The sequence below is a fragment of the Myotis nattereri genome (assembly GCF_964212035.1).
Source record: "Myotis nattereri genome assembly, chromosome: 6".
Classification (NCBI taxonomy): domain Eukaryota; kingdom Metazoa; phylum Chordata; class Mammalia; order Chiroptera; family Vespertilionidae; genus Myotis; species Myotis nattereri.
This window is the reverse complement of record NC_138081.1, coordinates 75,777,110-75,797,242: the sequence shown is the minus strand read 5'-3', so window position 1 is coordinate 75,797,242 and position 20,133 is coordinate 75,777,110. Positions and strand designations below refer to the sequence as shown.

At 43.8% G+C, this 20,133-nt stretch overlaps 1 protein-coding gene across 1 annotated transcript in view; it reads right to left on the bottom strand.

Moving 5' to 3' along the window:
- Positions 1-20,133, bottom strand: part of MAP3K5 (mitogen-activated protein kinase kinase kinase 5) — a 177,385-nt gene that overhangs the window by 22,153 nt on the left and 135,099 nt on the right. Inside the window, exons 18-24 of the mRNA XM_081093870.1 lie at positions 14,051-14,156; positions 9,277-9,434; positions 7,552-7,729; positions 6,767-6,787; positions 5,475-5,652; positions 5,216-5,384; positions 113-298 (exon numbers count right to left, since the gene is read on the bottom strand). Coding sequence (XP_080949996.1) covers positions 113-298; positions 5,216-5,384; positions 5,475-5,652; positions 6,767-6,787; positions 7,552-7,729; positions 9,277-9,434; positions 14,051-14,156 — 996 coding nt within the window. The remainder of the gene's footprint in view (positions 1-112; positions 299-5,215; positions 5,385-5,474; positions 5,653-6,766; positions 6,788-7,551; positions 7,730-9,276; positions 9,435-14,050; positions 14,157-20,133) is intronic.

Genomic DNA, 20,133 nt, shown 5'->3' with positions numbered 1-20,133 from the left:
TTCATTGAAATCATTAAAGAAAGAAAGGCAAGAGAACTTAAGTTTCATCCTATTTTTCTGACTAATTTTAGCCAGAGTTTGTGGAAAAACATTGGCAGAATTTCATACTTACAGCATCTTGAAAGCTGAAGAGCACCACCTGGACCTGACTGATGCCGTGGCTGTCGAAGTCCAGCTCTAACTTCAGCTTTGACAGGGTGGTGGCTATGATTTTTCGGTCGGTGGATCTCACAAATTCTCTGAGGCTTGTGATGAGGGTTGTGATGTGCTCCCACTTTAGTTTAGGTTCTTCGGGCCCCTGTGAATAAAAGCCAGTTAACTTGTCAGTTGGTCAGTGGGCTTAGGAACGTGGGTCTGCCATGCTCACAGCCCCTGCTGGGAAGGACTGGACTGCCAAATGGTCCGTCTAAGGAAAAAAGACAATATTTGAACAATATGGCTCCTTCCCCTCCTCCTGTCCTTTCCAAGAAAGTAATCAGGCTTTGGGAAGAAGGGTACCTACTCCATATGTTAGCCAATAACTGTGATACAGTCAGATACACAAAGCTTTGCCCAAACAGGGACAGGCAGAGGCAGTAAGACTCTTACTCTCAAATTTTAATCAGGACCTAAGGAGAGATTCAAGCAATAAGCCATAGGACCCCAAGCTCAAAGTCTGTCCAGAGAGAGAAGACATAAAACAGGGGCAAGAGTACATCTAGTCATAGGAAGGAAGCCGGAGCAATGGATAGGGAGAGAAGTGGACACAAACAGAAATGGCACATCAAAGGGCCCATAGCCACCGAGCCAGGAAAAGATGTACAAACTCCTGGAACTTGAAGTCCCTTGGACTCACTCTCTAGGCTTGGCTGGGCACTCTGGTTGGACTCCTTCAGAGTCCCCTTCTCTCATTGCTATGTATCTATCTACATGTCCCCAGTACTTCAACTGCCCTTGAACCATGTCAGTTCCTTGCAACTGAAAAGGACTGGCTTCAAACTCTGTCCTTGAAACAATTCCTACCCATCAAAAAAGCAATTACTTATAGGAACTGACTAACGGAATATTTTATATGTTAAAAATAAAATACAATTCTAAAAATTCCCTCTCTCAAGCTGAATTTCTTTTTACTTGCTCAAGCAACATTGCTTCCTTAAAGGTAACATAGTAGGGTGTTATTTATTCCCTTTTTACTTTAAGAAACAACAGGATTGCCCTGGCCAATATGGCTCAGTGGATGGAGTGTCAGCCTGTGGACTGAAGGGTCCTGGGTTTGATTCCAGTCAGGGGCACATGCCTGGGTTGTGGGCTTGATCCCCAGTGGGGGTGTGCAGGAGGCAGCCAATCAGTGATTCTCTCTCATCATTGATGTTTCTCTCTCTTTTTCTCCTTGTCCCTTCCTCTCTAAAATCAATAAAAATGTTTTTTAAAAAAATAAACAGGATTTTTTATAATGCTCATGTCTATCTCACATTATACATTTTGTTACTAAATCATCAAAATTAAATGCCTCAACTGGATTGTGAAAAATCACAATATCTAGGGTTCTATGAAAATGGAAGCTCTTCCTCTCAGTACATTCTCATCTGGAAGCTCGCTCTCATATTGATGTTTGCATGAGAAAAGATTATATTGAAAATCCTGAAGGCTGTCATTAAGGTAATATTTTAAAATGAGACTGGGAACCATTATAAACTGTTTATTTTCTTACCACGAACTAAATTACACCCAAAGTAAACATTCACAGTAAATATCATAATAACACGAAAACATGTTCAAGAAGAAAAATGTGACTTATTCAGGAATTGGAAGCTTAGCTTAGTGAAAAATCAGTTAATGTTTGGCACCAGTTTAAATAGCAAACATTTTTTTGCCATTAGCATTGTTTTCACAACAGAAAAACATGTTGCTTCTGGGTTTTGGATGTGAGTGCCACTGTCCTACAAAGGAACGCTGTCTACTTCAGGAAATGTAGTCTCTCTAGCGTATTTCAGCCACTTACACAATCATTGTTTCTGTTTTAACTCCTGTCTCTGTGTGCAGTCACTACTGTGCCTTCACGAATGAGCATCTTAGTTATCGGGTAACACCTGATTCGCCATCAGAAGGTAGCATCTGACAGGGTGCCTTTTTCTAAGTATTCCTGGTATCATCACAGAATCTTTTGCAAAGGTGCTCTCTATTCTTTACCCTTTAAACTGCCTTAAAAATGATGAGTGGATTTCAGAAGATGCTACAGATTGAAAGGCGTTTCGTGGGCTGATTTGAGGACCTGACCGCCATCTACATTTCAGTCTTGTTATAAAGGGTAGGCTTAAATGTAAAGATGTACCTAGAAATATGTAATACAATGGAAAGAATTGTTTCTATCTGGTTGTAGAAAAACATTGAAAGATATTAAATATTGTTATTAGCTTGTTTGATGATAACAATAATAATAGCTAACATCTGTGGAACATTTCCTATTATCTCAATTGCTCATGATCTTAGTTATTCATTTTTGTTGTTGTTAATACATTTTTATTGATTTCAGAGAGGAAGGGAGAGGGAGAGAGATAGAAACATCAATGTTGAGAGAGAATTGGCTGCCTCCTGCACCCCAGGCATATGCCCCTGACCAAAATCGAACCCGGGACCCTTCAGTCCACAGGCCGACGCTCTAGCCACTGAGCAAAACCGGCCAGGGCTTAGTTATTCTTTATAGCATTTCCTCTTTTATAGGTGAGGAAATTCAGCCTCAGAGAAGTTAAACAACTTGCCTAAATCACACGGCCTTTAAATGGTGGAACTAGTTCTGAGGTAAGTGTGGCTGAGCCCACGCTCTCAATCGTTACATTCTCCTGCCCAGTTAGCTGGGTCAGGACCTGCTCTGCCACTAGACCATCAGGTGGACTCACAGGAAAGGATTCACAGTCGCCTCAGCAGTACAATCAGCAGGCCCCTCCCTATTGCTTGATTCTGGATTTAGCATGTGATTCTGACCAGCAGTTTCTGGTCCTCACTGGTGCTTCCTATTGGTGCACCAAGGCATGCCCCCTGATGGCTTCTTTTAATAAGGTTGACTTTCATGTGTCTTCTTATAGAGAACATTCAAGTGGGCTTAAAAAACTAGGAAATCACAAAACATTTGAGAGGATTAACCAACATAAAAATTTAAGAATTTCAGCGAAGTCATGGAAGTGGAGTTTCTTGCTAGGCTCTGTGCTGAGAGGTGGGACAATGACAGTGATCAAGGTTGTCTCTGCCCCGATGGACCCATGATCCAGTGGAGAGACAAAGAAAAACATTAAAAAACCAGACATTTTCACAGCACACCCTTTGGGGATGAACATGAGATTTAAACAATCCCTGAGTTCTGCGTTTCTAGCCTAAAACAGGTATCTTCACTAATGGCCATAGGAGAGCCTTCACTCCACAATGATTTTCCCTGTCCCCTCACCCTAAATGCCACCCCCTCCCCTGCTTTACATTTCTTCCATCACTTGTCACCATCTGTCATCCCAGGAAGGAGAGCAGTGTGGTGGTTAAGAGCACAGACCTGGGAGCCAGACTGCCTGGCTCTGTCACTTAGGCCTGCATGGCCTAGGCAAGTGTACTCACCTCCTCTGTGCAAAGTGAGGATGCTAACAGAACTATTTATATAGCACTATTCTCATGGGGATTAAATGAGCAAATACCTATGAAATACCAGGAACGATAGCTGGCTCATAGAAATTGCTTGCTATTACTATATGTTTAAAATTTCTTATATTTACAATATTTATTATTATTACACATTATAACTATATATTTAATTACATATGCTACTATACAGGGTGAGGCAAAAGTAGGTTTACAGTTGTGAGTATTCAAAACAGTTTATTCTTGTATTATTTATTAATTATTGTATTACTCTATTTTCCATATGAGCAACTGTAAACCTACTTTTGCCCACCCAATATATTTAAATACATATTTACTCTTCTTTATTTAATCCTTACTTGAGGATATGTTTTTATTGGGGGAGAGAGAGAGAGAGAGAGAGAGAGAGAGAGAGAGAGAGAGAGAAAGGAAGAGCACTTGTGGGCACCTGGCTCCACATACACCCCAATCCAAACTGAGAACAATGTAAATTGTTAGACTGAGACACTAAACACTTGACCAACTCTTCCACCTCCATGCTTTTTGCAGCTGTTTTCCCAGGACAGATGGGAGGGAAGAAGGTACATGCAGTCCACACAGGTCAGGCAGGACAGGTTGTAGCCACAGGGGACAGAACAGGCCTGGGGTTCCCACTCGTATCTGTACGCAGAATCCCAAGGAACAAAGTCCCAGGTGTCATGGACTGAACTGTGTCCTTCCCTGCCCGAATCCGTATGCTGAAGCCCTAGCCTTTGTGTTTGGAGATAGGGCTTAGGAGGTAATTAAGGTTAAATGAGATCACAAGGGTGGGACCCTACCCCAATTGGATTCATGTTTTTATAAGGAGAGGAAGACACACCAGGAGTGCACAGAGAAAAGGCCAATGAGGACACAGCGAGAAGGCGCCACCTGCAGGCCAAGGAGAGCGGCCTCGGGAGAAACCAAACCTGGAGACACCTTGTTCTGAGACGTCCAGCCTCCAGAACCGTGAGAAATAATTTCCTGGCGTTTAAGCTGCGCAGTCTATGGTATCTGTTATGGCAACCCCAGCGAAGAAATACATGAGGGAACCAGAGTTGGACTGGCCAGATTTGTTTTTTCATAGCACAATGGCCCCTGGCCCACTATGTAATTTACTGGTTATTGTCCATCACCTGCCACCTAAACGCAGCCCCTCCACCATGGGCCGCTGCTGCATCTGTAATGTTTCCTACATGCTCAGAGGAGAGGCGGTTGTGAGCTACAGTCAGAATGAGCAATTCATGTTGCTCAATGTGTGTGTATTGATTGGTTGAATATATGAATAAATGAAGGGTAAAAGAGGCTGGTAGGGACTAGTGGGAGCTTCAACAACAGGAAAACTTTGCATTTGACTTAGAGTAAGAGAAATAGAAACATCAATGGTGAGAGAGAATAATTGATTGGCTGCCTCCTACATGCCCCCTACAAAGGATCAGGACCACAACCTGGACATGTGCCCTGACCAGGAATCGAACTGTGACCTCCTGGTTCATAGGTCGACGCTCAACCACTGAGCCACACCAGTCGGCCCACTGGTTTTGACAGTTAAAATATGTAAACTCTGAAAACATGAAGCGTCCATGAAAGGTTTTACCTGAGCCAAAGATTCCATTAAGTTTCTCACAACTTTGTCTTGGTCTTCCTTCAGGATCCGGTAAAGGGTGGCCCGCCTCTCGCTGTCCTTCCGCAGCATAAAGAACCCGGAGTCCTTTTCGTCAGGAGAAGGGGGAGCACTGTGATCTTCAAAATTCTCATCTGGAATGCTGCAATAATCCACACAGCACAAATCACACTTTCCTTTATAAGGTGATACACCACACACTTCCTTCCCCCGAAGTAAGTCAGGCCTTTACCCCAAAAAGAGGGTCCGCATTCCTTTCACATCCTTTTCTCCGCAGGATTTGGCTCTTGTTTTGAAAGAGAAGGGGTCCACCTTGAGCTCCGTGTCGGGAGAAACTGAGCCGTACTCACTGCTGCTGCTCGTGTCCTCCACCAGGACGGGGACTGGCAAGGATATGCTCCTAAGGTATTCTGCTTGTAGGAGGGGAAAGAGAATTAATGCTGGGAAAAATGTACATATGCTGCAATGCCTACTGAAAGAGAGCAATCTTAGCTGTGAAGGGTCTCATTCCAACCTAAGAGTCTGGTCATGATATTCGGATTGCTCCCAGGCTCAATAGATGACCCCCGCAGGACGGGTCGGTGAGGAAGCGGCCTCATGGGCCCTGTCAGGAAGATCTCAGGAGCATGAAGCTGGAGGAAGCATCGGACCCAGCACGCCTTGGGTTCCAATCCCTGTTTTTATTGTCCACTTGTCGGATTTCAGGAAGGTCATTTTTAGGTCTGTTTACTCTATAGAGTAAAGGACAAGATCCCTAAGTTTTAAACCATGTTCCGCAGAGGTGTAAGGGTCCACCTTAGCACCTTGGGGCTGCCTTGGATGGGTGAGTAAGTAGGATTCTGTGATTCTAGAACACAGGTTCCCACCCTGTTTTACCTAAAACAAATATGCTCTGTGAGCCTTATACATCAGGGCTCTGCCTGAGGATTCACGTTAAAAAGGGTTCAGTGCTAAACACAAATTTCAAAAACCAATGGACTAGATCAGTGGTCGGCAAACTCATTAGTCAACAGAGCCAAATATCAACAGTACAACGATTGAAATTTCTTTTGAGAGCCAAATTTTTTAAACTGAAACTATATAGGTAGGTGCATTGTTATTCACTTAATTAGGGTACTCCTAAGGCTTAGGAAGAGCCACACTCAAGGGGCCAAAGAGCCGCATGTGGCTCGCAAGCCGCAGTTTGCCGACCACGGGACTAGATGATCTCTTTCCCAGTTCTCAGATACTATGATTCTGTGGCCAACTTGCTCCAAGCTAAGAAAGTGTGGACTCCACTCAAATTGAAGGTTTCAAAAATATAAACACCCTCATGCATTTAGGGAGGAACAACTGAAGCTTCCCTCATGAAGAGAAAGGTGAGGGGTTCTGACAGAGTGAGCCCTGCCAGGGCTTGCAGCTGCACACACCCCTCCTACCAGCAGCCGCCTCTGAAAGCAGGGAGAGGAGGAGGAGTCTATTTGGGGAGCTGATCACATGACCCACCCAGCTTCAGCTCAATGGAAAATATAACAATAGACTCACCATTTGATCCAGGTGAAAGAGCTGTGGGAAGAAAAGCAAAGAACAATATAAACGCACATTGGGGTTGCTGTTAAACTGAGGAGCCAACAAAAAGTGAGGACTTGATGTGGGAAGCAATGCCCTTTCCAAGCTTTCAAGCTGCCCACCCTCACCCCATAGAAACACCGAAACACCAACAATAAATAGATTATTTACTTGTTTTTTTCTCTCAGAAATGAGTTATGGAAATCCTTGCAAAAATGCAATTAACATTTTTACACTGCTGTTTTACTTACAACTGGCAATGCTTCTTTTGGGGGGGGGGGCGGGGAGGAGTTAATTACTCAGAAAGATATTCTCTAAGAAGCAATAAGTATTTTCTACTGTCTAAAATGAAAATAACATATTACCTAGAAAGATTGAAAATTCAACAGTTCAGCTCTATAATAGCCCTGTAACCCATTAGTTGTAATTTAGAGTTTCAGCTCTAAAAGGCTGTATTTCACCCTTTTTCCACTTTAACCTTTGGATCAGCAATGCTAGAATGCTGCAGATACTGACACAGTAAAAATACCTACTAACCGAATGATGAAACACTATTATGCACGAGGTCCTGGCGTTTGTGAGGTTTGATGGTAACACAGCTTCCCGATACTGAAACTGGATGCCTGAGAACACTGCCAGTGTTCACAGCAACTTCCAGTGACATCGACAGACAGATTAGCTTGCTTCTGGAAAAATCGTCCATCTTAAAAGCTTAGGATTTAGGGACTCTGAACTATATCTCCTTCAATGCAACCACATACCTGAAAGCTTAGGCTGTGTCTTTTTCTTTTTGCTTGAAACTTTTAAGAACTCATCAATAAGCAAGTCGTTAGCACAGGCTCTCTTGTCAGGGTCTGGTTCAAAACACTTCAATATGAATGCCTTGGCCTCCGCTGACATGGACTCCGGGATCTCCGGGTGGACTTTAAACATTCCCACCTAAGAAACAGCACAATGGGGTGTCACTCAGAAGGAGTGACATCTCATCCCATGAGCTCCTGGCATCGTCACTTGGTCTCCTACTGTAACGAAATCCTTTATCATATACTACGAACTCATGGATTTTCTCCAAGGGAGATAGGATACTTTTTCTGTAGGCTATAGAAAGTTTCCAGAGTGCTTTTGCAACTGTATCAATGACATAGGCAGAGTGATTAGCATAAGAGACTAAACCGCACTATAAAGTAGCAATTCAGTCCTCAAGGCTTGAGGACACATTCGCACACCAGCAAGAAGAAAGGATGTTTTTAATTGGACCCTTGTGCTGGTCATGATAGTGATGTGCCAGGCTAGAAGAGTAATATCCTATATAATAAAAGCATAATATGCAAATCGACCAAATGGCCAAAGAGCAAAATGACCATCCAGGACCACGTTATGACACCCATTGGCGCCAGGCCAGCCAAGGTGGGTGTGATGCAATTAGTCAGGGGCCCGGCCATTGCCCCAAGATCGCCCCACAGAGGGAGGCCCAGGCCACTGGACAGCAGACTGTGGTGGGTGGGTGGGTGGAGCCTCCCTCTGTGAGAGAAGCCCAGGTCCTGGCAGCTGGAGGGAAGCCCGGGTCCCAGGTGCCAGAGGGAAGCCGGTGCTGGCAGCCAGGGGAAGGAAGTCCTACTCTTGCATGAATTTCATGCATCAGGCCTCTAGTCTATAATAATAAAAGCATAATATGCTAATTAGACTGAACAGCCGAATGACCTTCCAGACGAAGCTGTGGCAGCAGGGCTGAGGCAAACGCAGTTATGGGTGGTCAGGCAGGCAGGCAGGCAGGCAGAGTGATTAGGGGTGATCAGGCAGGCAGGCAGAGTGGTTAGAGGCGATCAGGCAGGCAGGCGAGTGGTTAGGAGCCATCAGTCCTGTATTGCGAGAGGGATGTCTGACTGACTGTTTAGGCCTGATCCCGTGGGCCTAAACCGGCAGTTGTACATCCCCTGAGGGGTCCTGGATTACGAGAGAGTGCAGGCTTGGCTGGGACCTCCCCCCCACCTCCCATGCACAAATTTCATGCACCGGGCCTCTAGTATGAGATTAAGATGTGTACTTAAAATAGCAAAACCATGCCTTTTTAAAATGGAGATGTTAAACTCTTATAATAAAGTAAAGGAAAACACTTATTTGGTTTAATATTTAAATAGATAAAAAATGTTCTTATATCTTCCTCCATGGAAGCTTTTTAACCTGTGTTTCCGAAAGAGCTTACACCATCTTCCATGGAGTGGTGTGTTCTTTACACTGCACTGTGAAAATGTGGTCAATGGAAGTTACACTGCGTGTCACTTTATAGCTGAGACAACTGAGGTGGGGAGCGCCTCTTATGAGGCACCGACTGAGGGGAGTGAATCATCTTGAACTATAGCATGCTCTCAGACGGTGCTCACTTACGCGCCTTGCCTTCTGGCTAAAAGCAGATGGCATGCACACACGGAACAGCCAGCAGTTTTACCCATTGGTTTTGAAGATATTTAAGGTATACAAAATGTGACCTTGAACATTGCTGCTTGTGGTTCTCCCAGTTCATAAAAGGGCGGTTTCCCTGTGGCCATTTCGATGATGGTGCAACCCAAAGACCAAATGTCTGCTGCTTTCCCATAGCCTCTGGGTCCTTTGTCTATTATTTCTGGTGCCATGTACTGAAGGGTACCTGGGAAGAGTACAAACACAATCCTACTTCAAAAGAGAACATCTAATGACAGTTTCAATTCCTCTACATAAATAAGACACTTTAAAAGTATGATTCAGGTCTTAATACTGCATCCTTTTTGAATTCCAGTTTTTCTCTGCTATGAATATAAGAGAAAATAGCAGTTTTTATAATGGATTTTATTAGCGAGGTGAAAATAGTTTACCAGTATTACCTGGATATGAACAGATACGTTCTCATTTCTTAAATAGTATAATTAAGGCATTATTTCATCAGGACCTCTTAGAAACTTCTAACAACTGGTCATTTGAGAACAACAGAGAATACACCAACACACATTTTCTAAAATCAGTTTTTGAAGCACATGAAAACTCTCATTATGAATACTTCCAATCTTTTCCAAGAAAAGTCTAGGTCATTCATCAATTTCCTTAGATTTATATTTCTCAATTTCTGATTTGAATGCTTAGTTCTTCTGTTTTTATTCTTATTTCTAAATCATTCAAGCATGCAGATTCTAAAAGGTATTGTCAAAAATAATGTAAATCTATAAATCAAATATTTACGACTTCTGCAATGTGCCTGTGGTCCATGGAATAATGGGTTTAACAGGTCAAAGACAGGCCATGAGCCATCAGTACAGACAAATCACCAGGTACAGAGCGAAGAATAAAAAAAAAAAAAAAAAAGAGAGGGTATTTTATATAAAGAATCAGAGAGTTGAAGAATGCAATATGATGGAAAGAGAATTAAGTGGGGGAGCCAAGATCCCGTGGTTCTAGTTGTGGTCTGGTATGTCTCTGATAAACACTCAACTGCAGCTGTATCACTGGCTCAAGTGAGAGGCTGGATTTGTGTTTCTAACGCCTGCTGCAGTGATTCCCCGAAGTCGAGCAATGAGGACAGAGTGGGAAGAGAAACAGATTATTGCCACATCCCCTGCTTCTGATATATTCATACAAATGGTATAATCAGCAAATAGGAACTCCTCCACGATGCCATCTTGAATTATTTCAAATCTTGAGGCATTTGCCAAAAGTGCTACTTCAGTCTTTTCTGATTCATAACCAATGATAGACATTTTGATAAATACAGACACCACCTTTTACAAATGCCTTGTGCATGATTTGTAGGTGAAAACTGCTATGCAAAATTCCTCTAAGTTGTTCCTATGAAAGCTACTGTCATGAGCTAGAAGCTGGCTGTTGTCATAAAAATAAATAAAGTCTATTAATTTTGTCAATTAATTTAGTATTGTTATCTTGGCAGGTTTATCCTCCAGATCTCCTCATTACATAGCAGTAGCTCAAGTTCATGTCCACATACACCTGCACATGTCTGCTCTCAGCTTAAATCAGCAAAATTCCTGGACGGAAGCATTTCACCTGGCCAAGGATCAGGCAACCACACTCCTCAAGTCACCTATGCTTAAGAGAAAAGTACTGTGATTTATCTTCGTTTATAGCTTTCCCCAAAGTGATCGTGTTTTATGATGTAAATTAAATCAAGTGGTCTTTAAAAAATATGTGTTGAAGCCTACTGCTCCTTTCTGTTGTCTCTGGGTCTAAAATAGAATTACTGAGAGAATTTGAGTTGTTTTAATATCGTAGTAGGCATGATCAACAGTATATGAATTGAAAAGAACTGGACAATTCAAGTAATATCTTAATAATAAATTATGCAATGTTTTTATTCATCAGATATTTCAAAGAGCGCTACCTGCCAATTGTGTTTAATTATCCCTCATTGAGCAAGTGGCAATAAAAACAGGTTTGGCCATGTGTTCATATCAGTTCCCTTCACTCCACAAGCACATGACACCTAATATTTTATATAAAGAGGTTTACAGAGCTGGGTAACGAAGCTGCAAGCCAGTCTGGGAAGCTACTACAGCTTAGTAGCTACAAGCTTCAATTTTTACATCACACTGTGCCCATTCAACCATACGTCCAGCAGTTTCAGATTAAGGGCCTACCGTGGGCCGGGCACTGTTCCAGGCATTTAGAATATAGCTGCAGAGTAAACAGACAGAGATCTCTGTGCTTGTGGAGCTAACATTTTTGCCGTGGGAGACAGACAATAAACTACAGCATAACAAACAAGTAAGTTGTATAGTATGTTAGAAAGTTATGATTTATGACAAACCCCCCCAAAAAAAACAAGATTAAGAAAATGGTAGCAGATGTGCCCAGGGAGGGCTGCCAAGCAAATAGGGAGGGCCTCCCCGAGATGACATCTGAGGTAAGACCTGAAGGAGGAGAGGGACTCCGCCATGCAGATGGCTGGGAGAAGAGTGTTGTAGCAGCAGGAAAAGCTTGTGCAAAGGCCCTACAGTGCGATGAAGGAAAGGCAGGAAGGCCTAAGTTTCTGGGACAGAGTGAGCAAGGGGGGAAGAGGAGGAAATGAGGTCTAAAAGGTGACGAATTCCAAACTGTCAACCATTGTAAGGGCTTTGGCGTTTGTTTGCTGTGAAAGAAGTAGCAAGCCACTGCGGTCTCTGAGTGATAGGGCTGAGGTTGAGAATGGACATAGGGGGCAAGAGAGGAGGCAGGGAGAAGAGGTTATTGAGGTAACGCAGGTGAGAAACGCGGGTGGTAGCAGTGGAGGCAGTGAGGAACTGTTCCAATTTTGGACACACTCTGAAGGTAGAGCCAATAGGTTTCCCTGATGGACTGGGTGGGAGTGTGAGAAAAGAGAAGGCCACGGATAATTCTAAGTTTGGAGTGGCCATTAACTGCAATGGGGAAAAGTGTGGGTGGAACAGGTCTGGGGAGAAGTTAATTCCATTTGGCATGTTACGTCTGGTTTGAAGCATAGCTCTATGACTGGCTAGCTTTGTGACCTTGGGCAAGCTACTTAACCTCCTTGAACCTTCATTTTCTCACCCTAAACTGGGATAATGATACCTAAGGATTAGGGCTGATATATGAATTTCAGTGAAATAACATATATAAAGCACTTAGCACAGTTGGGTATACACTCTATAGATGGTGGTCGCTGCTGCCTTCCCTCTCATCGCATGACCAGGCAGTGAAATGGACCGAGGTCTTTCAGCGCAGCTCATCAGAGGCTGACTAAGCGCTGGGGACGTGGCTAGTCCCATGGCCTACAGCCGAGAACCCAGGTCGGCACACCCAGGCCCCCCTGACCAGCGCTGCAGACAGACTCAGCACGTTAATCATACGTGTCTCCACGTGAGGCCACTGAGAGAAGTACAAGCACAGGGCCCTGGAGGACCACTTCACTAGAACTCCTTCGAGAACTAACAAAAAATGTTTTCAAGATTATCAGGAGATATTCAAGTAACATCTCGCCCAAATAAAGTGTCTGAAAGTAGGGATTTTCCTCTCAGAAGTTACTGAGTCTTAGAAGCATTTAAAATGTCTCTTCCCAAACTGATACAGAATGAGAAAAGAAACAAAGACATCTGAAATTACTAATAAATTAGAACCTATTTTGAAAAAAAAAGGAAGAAAAGAAAATGCATTCTAAATGTGTTTAACTCTTTACCCTGAAATTCCCATTGCTGTGAGAGTAGGAACTAGGCCAGAGGTGTTGCTGATGGGGTGTTCTGAGGAGAAAGCATATGGAATTTCTCTCTTTTCCCCCTTCCAGGCTTCCAGAATAGATACTTCAGCAAGGTGGAGAGAAATACTGACTGACGCAAGAAAGCCAAAGCAGAGAGCAAAGGGTAGATAAAAAAAAAAAAAATCTGACCTTATCATTTACAAACTGTTGTGACTTCGATGTCCCTTTTCTCTCAATTTCCTCATCTGCAAAATGGAGTTACTACCACCTACCTCACAGAACTACGAAATGGGGACATCTGGCCATTCTGCTTAATTCATTACCTTTTTTCCCTCCTACATCTTTCTCTAATAATAATACTTCCTGAGAAATAGCAGAATGAAGTGCTAAGAGCTTGGAATGGAGAGCAGGGCTGAAGTTTCGGATGCCCTCCCGGTGACTGCTGGGCAGTCATGAATCTCTCTGAGCCTCGGTTTCCTCTTGTTGCCTTTTTAGACCCCTGTGTCTCCTCCCTCCCAGGACTTTGCTCTAGAGGCAGCTCAGTGGTTGCATTGCCTAACCTCTGAGGAAAGCTCTCTCCCCACCCCACTTCTGAGTTGGTGAGTCACTTCCTCTTTCAGGATTGAAAGGGACTGACATCCTGCAGTTATTTATGTTGTGAGCAGGGGAATGCATCACAGAGAGTAAACAGATTAGAAAAGGGAATTCATAGCCCACATGGGAAGTGATTAAGGTATGAGTAAGAATCACAGAGAGGTTAGGCTGAAAAATGTTTTTAAAAAATCTTGTCAGGATTATATTGATTGTAGGCCAAACAGGAGAGAAGTAATGACATGAAAAGAAAAACAAACAAATGAAGAGTTAAAAAAAATCTTCAGTAGCATTAAGCAAGGTGATTGAATAGGTCATATAAATATAAGACGAGAAAAGGGTCAGATCAACTTCTGTATATCATTTTTCAGTAATCATCAAAAGATATCAACATTAATCTTTGTGAGAACAACTAAATTTATCTCTTACATTATGTTCAAACGCAGCAATTATTTCTTTAATTACATAAGATCTGTATCATCATTGCAAAAACATACCAGTAAAAGTTTCAGTGCTTGGGTTTATGCCAGCAAGCCTCTTTGATGTGCCGAAGTCAGAGATCTTGAGAACACCACTATAGGTATTAATCAACACATTGTCACCCTGGAAAAGAGAGGACTTTAATAAAAAACATTACATTTCTTCCAATCCTGTGTATTGTTGGCTCGCAAATCCAACAAGAAAAGGTGTCCTTAGAGCAAACAAGGACACTAATTCTATATTCTTCGTTAATAGTTAATCTCAACAAGGAATTCTTGACACCATTTTTGTTTATATGTTATCAGTTGTCCACAATTGCCACTTGGGTCACAAGGTCAAACATGGTTAGTTAGAGCTTGCTACAGCTTACAGATGGCAGGGGTTGCCTATGCATGGTACATGTATAACAAGTTCAATTGTCTACATACTAGTAGCCTGGTGCACAAAATTTGTGCACTCGGAGGGGGGGCGGGGGGGCCCCTCAGTTATTAAACATTTATCCCCACAACACTGACTGACCACATTGGTGGCGGTGGTGGTGGTCTTGTCAGAATGTGTTATATTATGCAGATTAAAATCTATTTAAACAGATTTGATGTAGATATTTTCAAAGATGGAAGAATTGTCCCTGTCAACTATTTTAGTTGATTCATATCTTCAGTAATTGTCATCATTGCAAAGTTTTCAGTCCCCATATGGATTGCTGGATATAATAGGTCATGCGCTGTCCCTGTCCTTTGTAGCCTTTGTGACCTTAAGGAGGACTCTAGTTTTCCATTTATATGTTTAAGTACCAACCTTACTGGCTTAAAAATGTAAGCTTTTAACACTGCTCTCTCTGTTCTGTATCCTTCCGAATAAAAGTGGAGTTGGGTTGCAGCACAGGAGAGAAATTCAGAAGGGGAATATTGAAGTAATGACTGTAGTTGGAGCGTCTGCCCCCTGGTGCTCAGTGCATGTCATAGCAACTGGTTGGATGGGATGAGGGACACTTAGCATATTAGCCTTTTATATCCTATCTAATAATAGACAAACATGGTAATTAACCATACCTCCGACACGCTTCCCATTGGCTAATCAGCGAGATATGCAAATTAATCGCCAGCCAAGATGGCGGCTAATTTGCATATGTCGGCACCAAGCGATGGAGCAAAGCCCATTGGCCCTGGTTAGGAGCAGCCCTCTGCAGCCACCGCTGCCAGGCTCTGTCCCTGGGAGCCGAGCCAGGCGGCAGGAGCAGAGAGCAAAGCCCTCTGTGCCGCCGCGGAGCAACTGCTGGCCCGGGGCAGGAGCAGCGAGCGAAGGCCGGCACAGGGAGCGCAGAGAGCGAAGCCAGCGCGCCGGCTCCGCCCCCAGCCACAGGCGCTGGCACCCTGGACCACAGGGCTGGCAGCTTCTCCGGGTGGCTGCAGCCTGGGACCTTGGGCGGGTAGCTTGTCTGTCTCCTGGGCTGCAGCAAGCTGCAGGCGCTGGTGCCTAGACCAAAGGTGGGTGGCTTCTTCTTCTGGGGGCTTCTTCTTCTTCTGTGCTTTCAGGGAGGGCAGTCAGTTAGGTGTCATGCAAACATAGGCGTCACCCATCTCAGAAGCTGGGTGCGGGTCAGGGAAGCGGCCGCCTCAGCCCAACTTGTGCCTTCTTGAAGTTGGGGGCCCCTTCCCCTGGTTGCTGGCACCAGTTTTCCTCCGGCGGCAGAAACCCAGGCCTTTGCTCTTCGCCAGTAGGGACCCTTGCGGCGGGCTTCGGGGGTGGAGCCGGCACGCTGGCTTCACTCTCCGCGCTCCCCATGCCGGCCTTCACTCGCTGCTCCTGCCCCAGGCCAGCAGTCGCTCCGCGGCGGCATGGAGGGCTTTGCTCTCTGCTCCCGCCGCCTGGCTCGGCTCCCAGGGTCGGAGCCTGGCGGCGGCGGCAGTAGAGGGTTGTTCCTACCCGGGGCCAATGGTGCTGACATATGCAAATTAGCCGCCATCTTGGCTGGCGATTAATTTGCATATCTCGCTGATTAGCCAATGGGAAGTGTGTCGGAGGTATGGTTAATTACCATGTTTGTCTATTATTAGATAGGATATAAAAGGCTAATATGCTAAGTGTCCCTCATCCCATCCAACCAGTCTCTATGATATGCACTGACCACCAGGGGGCAGACGCTCAACGCAGGAGTTGCCATGACTCACACTGGCCATTTACAGAGAAATGACAGTGCGGACCTGGTGCCGACAAAGCAACACTTGGCTTCCTCCAAGTGGGACACAGGCCCCGCCACCACCCTGGAGTGACAGCCTACCAAACTGCAGCCAATGCTGCCAAGGCTCAAAATGCAACCCATAGCCCAGCCCAGCCCTGAAATGGTGCCTGTGGGCACCGGGTAATGACGTCATGTAGCAATGCCTGGCTTCCTCTCCCTAGCGACTAGCCTTCTTGCAGTTTCTTCATCCCAGAAACATGACTTGCTTTATAGCCAGGTGGAAACATTTCACACTGTAACCAAGTGAAGTGCTTTCATGTGCCTCATCTCATTTGATCCTCACAGAAGTCCTGCAGTTAGGTAGATAGGAGACTTGGTGGAATCCTATTTTCTTTTCATTAGCCGGAAAACAGAGATTTAGAAAGCTTAGGAACTTTACCCGACTAAAAAGAAGTAAGAAATGGTGGACCTTGAAAATGACTTCAGGTTTTCTCACTGCTCAAAATTGTTAAATATTTTACCCTTTGTTCTCCCTGCGTGATCTACAATAATAATCTGCTTTGTGTTGATATTTACTGTTGTGTTGCTGACAATTACCTGAAAGAGAAGTTGGGGTGCGTCACTGGGCTGGAAAAAGTTTAACTAAGTCAGAAAGCAGAGGAAAACCAAGATGGCAGCATAGGTAAACACAGAAGTTTGCTGCCTTGAAAAACCACTTCAAAAATACAACTAAAAGACGGAACGGACATCATCCAGAACCACAGGAAGGCTGGCTGAGTGGAAGTTCTACAACTAGGAGGAAAGAGAAAGCATACTGAGACTCAGAGGAGGCGCAGTGCTGAAGTAAAATACTAAGGTGCGGAGTGCATGTGGAGCGGGCTGGCGGCTGAGGGCGCAGTTGTCGTTTTCAATCAGGAGGGAGTCTCAGGCTCTGAGCTCCAGTTCCAGGCGGGTCTCTGGGGACCCAGACTCATGTGGGAGAAGCGGGACTGTCTGGCATCGCTCAGAACCCTAGGGCAGCTTTCTCTCCGTGGGGCTTGCAGGGATTACTGGGACACTGAGAAGCAGAGCCTCTGAGGGCAAGACTGAGAGCAGCCATAATTGCTAACCCCACCCTGTTGATCCCGTGGGACCCACCCCACCCAAGCCCTGCAGGGAGACTTTTGCTGGATAGCCTCAGGCAAAGGCTAGATTAGCATCTCCCTAGAGATCCAGGAGCCAGGAAGCCCAGAGGTCAGAGTGGGACCATCCAGTTTGCAGCTCCTGAGTATAAAAGACATACTCAGGGGGCAGACTCAGTGAGAACCAAAGCCCCATCGAAGCAAGTCTAGCCCCAGAGGGGTGTCTCCAGCACAGAAGCTCTCCCACTGCAGACACAGCTGATTCTCACAGCCAATTGGCCTGGAGGTCAATTCCTCACAGTGATAACTACAACAATCAAGGCTTAACTACAAGACTGTGCACAAAGCCCACAAGGGGGTGCAACAAGAGTGTCTACCTCAGGTAATTGGGACACTTAGCACAAAGGCACTCTATCGACACAGCGAAGCATAAAAAATGCCGAGACAAAGAAACAGGACACAAACGACAGAATTGGAGGAAAGCAAACTGTTGGATATAGAGTTCAAAACCACACTTTTAAGGTCTTTAAAGAACTGTCTAGAAGCTGCCGATAAACTTAATAAGGCTCTCGAAAAGACTGGTGAGACTGCTGATAAATGTAGTGAGATCTTCAAGAAGACTGGTGAGACCGCCAATAAATGTAGTGAGATCCTCAAGAAATCTAATGAGACCCTCAATGTTGTGATAAAGAACCAACTAGAAATTAAGCATACACTGACTGAAATAAAGAATATTATACAGACTCCCAACAGCAGACCACAGGGTCGCAAGAATCAAGTCAAAGATTTGAAATACAAAGAAGCAAAAAAGACCCAACTGGAAAAGCAAAATGAAAAAAGAATCCAAAAATGCGAAGATAGTGTAAGGAGCCTCTCGGACAGCTTCAAGCGTACCAACATCCGAATTATAGGGGTGCCTGAATATGAGAGAGAGCAAGATATTGAAAACCTATTTGAAGAAATAATGACAGAAAACTTCCCCTAACTGGTGAAAGAAATAGACTTCCAAGTCCAGGAAGCGCAGAGAACCCCAAACAAAAGGAATCCAAAGAGGACCACACCAAGACACATCATAATTAAAATGCCAAGAGCAAAAGACAAAGAGAGAATCCTAAAAGCAGCAAGAGAAAGAAAATCAGTTACCTACAAGGGAGTACCCATACGACTGTCAGCTGATTTCTCAACAGAAACTTTGCAGGCCAGAAGGGAGTGGCAAGAAATATTCAAAGTGATGAATACCAAGAGCCTACAACCAAGACTACTTTATCCAGCAAAGCTATCATTCAGAAGTGAAGGCCAGATAAAGAGCTTCACAGATAAGAAAAAGCTAAATGAGTTCATCACCACCAAACCAGTATTATATGAAATGCTGAAAGGTATCCTTTAAGAAGAGGAAGAAGAAGAAAAAGGTAAAGATTCAAACTATGAACAACAAATACACATCTATCAACAAGTGAATCTAAAAATCAAGTGAATAAATAATCTGATGAACAGTATGAAATGGTGATTGTAATAGAATCAGGGACATAGAAAGGGAATGGACTGACTATTCTTGGGGGGGGGGGAAGGAGTGTGGGGGTGAGGGAAGAGATTGGACATTAATCGTGCACCTATGGATGAGGACAGTGGGTGGGGAGTGAGGGCGGAGGGTGGGGTGGGAACTGGGTGGAGGGGAGTTATGGTGGGAAAAAAGAGTAACTAATGTAATAATCTGAACAATAAAGATTTAATTAAAAAAATAAATAAATCAGAAAGCAGTTCTAATTAAGCAAGTTTATTCTATATCAGGGGTGGGCAAACTTTTTGACTCGAGGGCCACAGTGGGTTCTTAAACTGGACCGGAGGGCCGGAACAAAAGCATGGATGGAGTGTTTGTGTGAACTAATATAAATTCAAAGTAAACATCATTACATAAAAGGGTACGGTCTTTTTTTTTTTTTAGTTTTATTGATTTCAAACAGGCCGGATCCGGCCCGCGGGCCGTAGTTTGCCCACGGCTGTTCTATATCCATAAAAGGCTAAGTTGACTTGTGCATGCACAATAGATATAAAGCTCTCGCTGGCGCCAAACACCTGTCTTTCAGTCTGTCATTGTCAATCATGAATTTGGTTGAAACTTCTATTATAGAGAAAGGGTGAATAGCTATATTAAAATATTTCTTCTAATTAATTTCCTTTCAATGTGCACGAATCTGTGCACCGGGTTATTAGTGATAGTCATAATTCCTCAGTCACTTTACTTTCTTTTCTATGTTGTTTTACTTATTTTCCTAGAATAATAAGATATATCACAAATAAATAGGCATTTGGGTTGTTTTACTTATTTTTCTAGAATAATAAGATACTAGTATATCACAAATAAATAGATATTTGGGTTGATTTTAGGGTAGTAATATTAATTTACTTTCCATAGTCCAGCCTTTGTCAGAAATTTAGTTCTGAATATTCTCTTTTTAAAGAGAATCTACTAAGTTATCTAATATTTGTTTAATCCATGAATATGGGATGGTTGTGAGAAGAGATTTCTTTTTTCTTTTAATATATTTTATTGATTTTTACAGAGAGGAAGGGAGAGGGATAAAGCGTTAGAAACATGGATGAGAGAGAAACATCAATCAGCTGCCTCCTGCACAACCCCTATTGGGGATCGAGCCCACAACCAAGGTGCATGCCCTTGACCAGAGTCAAACCGAGAACACTTCTCTAATCCGAGGGCCAACGGTCTATCCACTGAGCCAAAACAGTTAGGGCTCTTTTTTCCTTCTAATCGTTTATTCATTGATTCAATAAATATTTA